This window comes from Orycteropus afer, unplaced genomic scaffold (genome assembly GCF_000298275.1).
Source record: "Orycteropus afer afer isolate SDZICR_OR568_19922 unplaced genomic scaffold, OryAfe1.0 scaffold00689, whole genome shotgun sequence".
Classification (NCBI taxonomy): Eukaryota; Metazoa; Chordata; class Mammalia; order Tubulidentata; family Orycteropodidae; genus Orycteropus; species Orycteropus afer.
The window spans coordinates 558,908-560,764 of NW_006922276.1; the positions used below are offsets into that span (position 1 = coordinate 558,908).

A 1,857-nucleotide genomic window follows, 5' to 3' on the forward strand; every position below is an offset into this window, starting at 1 on the left:
GACCTCACCTCCCATCATGCAACAGTGCTTGGATACCTCACCTCCCATCATGCAACAGTGCTTGGAGACTTCACACCTCCCAGCCTGGCAACAGTCCTTGGCGACTGTGGATCCAAATCTAAAACAGTGTTTTGGAGGCCCTCCAATCCAAGCCAACAATAGGACTTGGACCTCTGCTGTCTTTGAGTCTACTTTAGCCCTTGAGCTAAACTCCCAGCATCCAATGGTACTTGGAGACCCTACTTCCCAGCATGCAACAGGGCTTGGATATGTCACTCCCAGCATGCAGTATTCTCAGCCTCCAGGCTCTCACCCCTCACCTGAGAGGCCAAAGCAGGCGGCTCCAACCCGGAGCAGGAACTCCGCCCCTTTGCTGAGCACCATGATGATAGAAAGGCACCCCAGGGCCATGACTGCCAGACCCAGCACTGCGATCACTGCAGCGGCCAGATTCACCTCTGTGTTGAATAGAGGGAGAGAAACAGAACGCAGAATGTAGGGGGTGGGACCCACAGCCAGCAAGGTGGAAAAATCATGACTAGAGAAAAGAATTTCTAAGTCAGCGTCATCTAGTCCAGTATTTGATTTATACTGTTGAAGGAACTAAGATTCAGAGAGGGTCAGCTACTTGTCTAAGGTCACAGAGTGAAAAGGAAGCAGAACTAAGAAGAGGATGAACCTATTGGATGAACCTCCAAGACCATTGCCCTGAGACAATCTTTAAACCTTGATCCTTAAATCAAAATTATACCCTGAAGTCTTCTTTAAACAACTATCTCAATGGGATCAAATTGACCATACCAACTCCAAAGGCCAGCTAGGCAGCTTAGACGGCAGTGAGCTAATGTTAACGGGGCAGGAGCAGTTTAGGAAAGGACTGTGAGAATGGTAGCACGACCTGACGGGTGCAGTCAGTGCCCCAGAACGGGACATGCAGAAGTTAAGCTGGTGCATATCATGCTATGGATATTTTCAGCAACAACAACAAAATAAACTTTTGCAAAAGAGAGAAAGGGGATAAGAAGTACCGCTAATTGCTTATGATCTGGTCCACATTTGTTTACAGGCGAGGAAGTGAGGTGCTGGCCTGTGTGGGAGACAGTGGTGAAAGGCAGTGTGTTATGGTAGCAAGATTAAAGTCGCAATTCTTTCCAGTCACTTCCTAAGGACCTTGAGCCTTTCTGAACCTTGGCTTCCTCCTTTGGAGACTCAGGTTAGGAATCCCTATGTCATTGGGAGGGAGCTCTGGTAGCGCAGTGCCAAAGGCACTTGACTGCTAATCAGAAGGCTGGTGGTTCAAACCCACCAGCTACTCCTCGGAAGGAAGATGGGGCAATCTACTTCCGTATGATACTGCCTCAGAAACCCAAGGAGGGGTCGCCATGAGTCAGTCCGACTGGATGGCACATAACAACAACGTCATTGGGCTGCTGGGAGGATCAGAAGTCACATATGTTAAGTGCCCAGCTCAGTGCTTGGCACACATTAGGTGCTCATTACGTGTGTGCCAGGATGATTTCATTATCCAAGAGGAAGGCAATGACTTCTCCAAGCTCCCACAGCACTGAGACAAGAGACCAAGCCCTCTCATTGCTCAATTTAGCTACATCTTGTCTTAACTATTTGGCCAAGACTGCATTCCACCAGGGGCTGCCCATGACGCTCCATCAAGTTTACACAGATAGGAGGGTGGTGTATTGGGCATGTGGGAGAGGGTCTTTCAGATTACCCTCCTTCACAGGGAGATATACTGTCACCTCCATGGGACAGTGAGCTTGGTGGGAGTTGCATACAGGGTTTCATGTTGTCCCTTGACCTGAGTGCAGTTTCTGCAGCTGTTTGTATCTATGGAATGGA

General features: G+C 49.0%; 1 protein-coding gene across 1 annotated transcript in view; it reads right to left on the minus strand.

The window, feature by feature from the left end:
• Positions 1 to 309: 309 nt before the first annotated feature.
• The window catches only part of CACNG6 (calcium voltage-gated channel auxiliary subunit gamma 6), a 24,126-nt gene continuing 22,578 nt past the window's right edge, over positions 310 to 1,857 (minus strand). The window contains exon 3 of the mRNA XM_007956956.1: positions 310 to 458. Coding sequence (XP_007955147.1) covers positions 310 to 458 — 149 coding nt within the window. The remainder of the gene's footprint in view (positions 459 to 1,857) is intronic.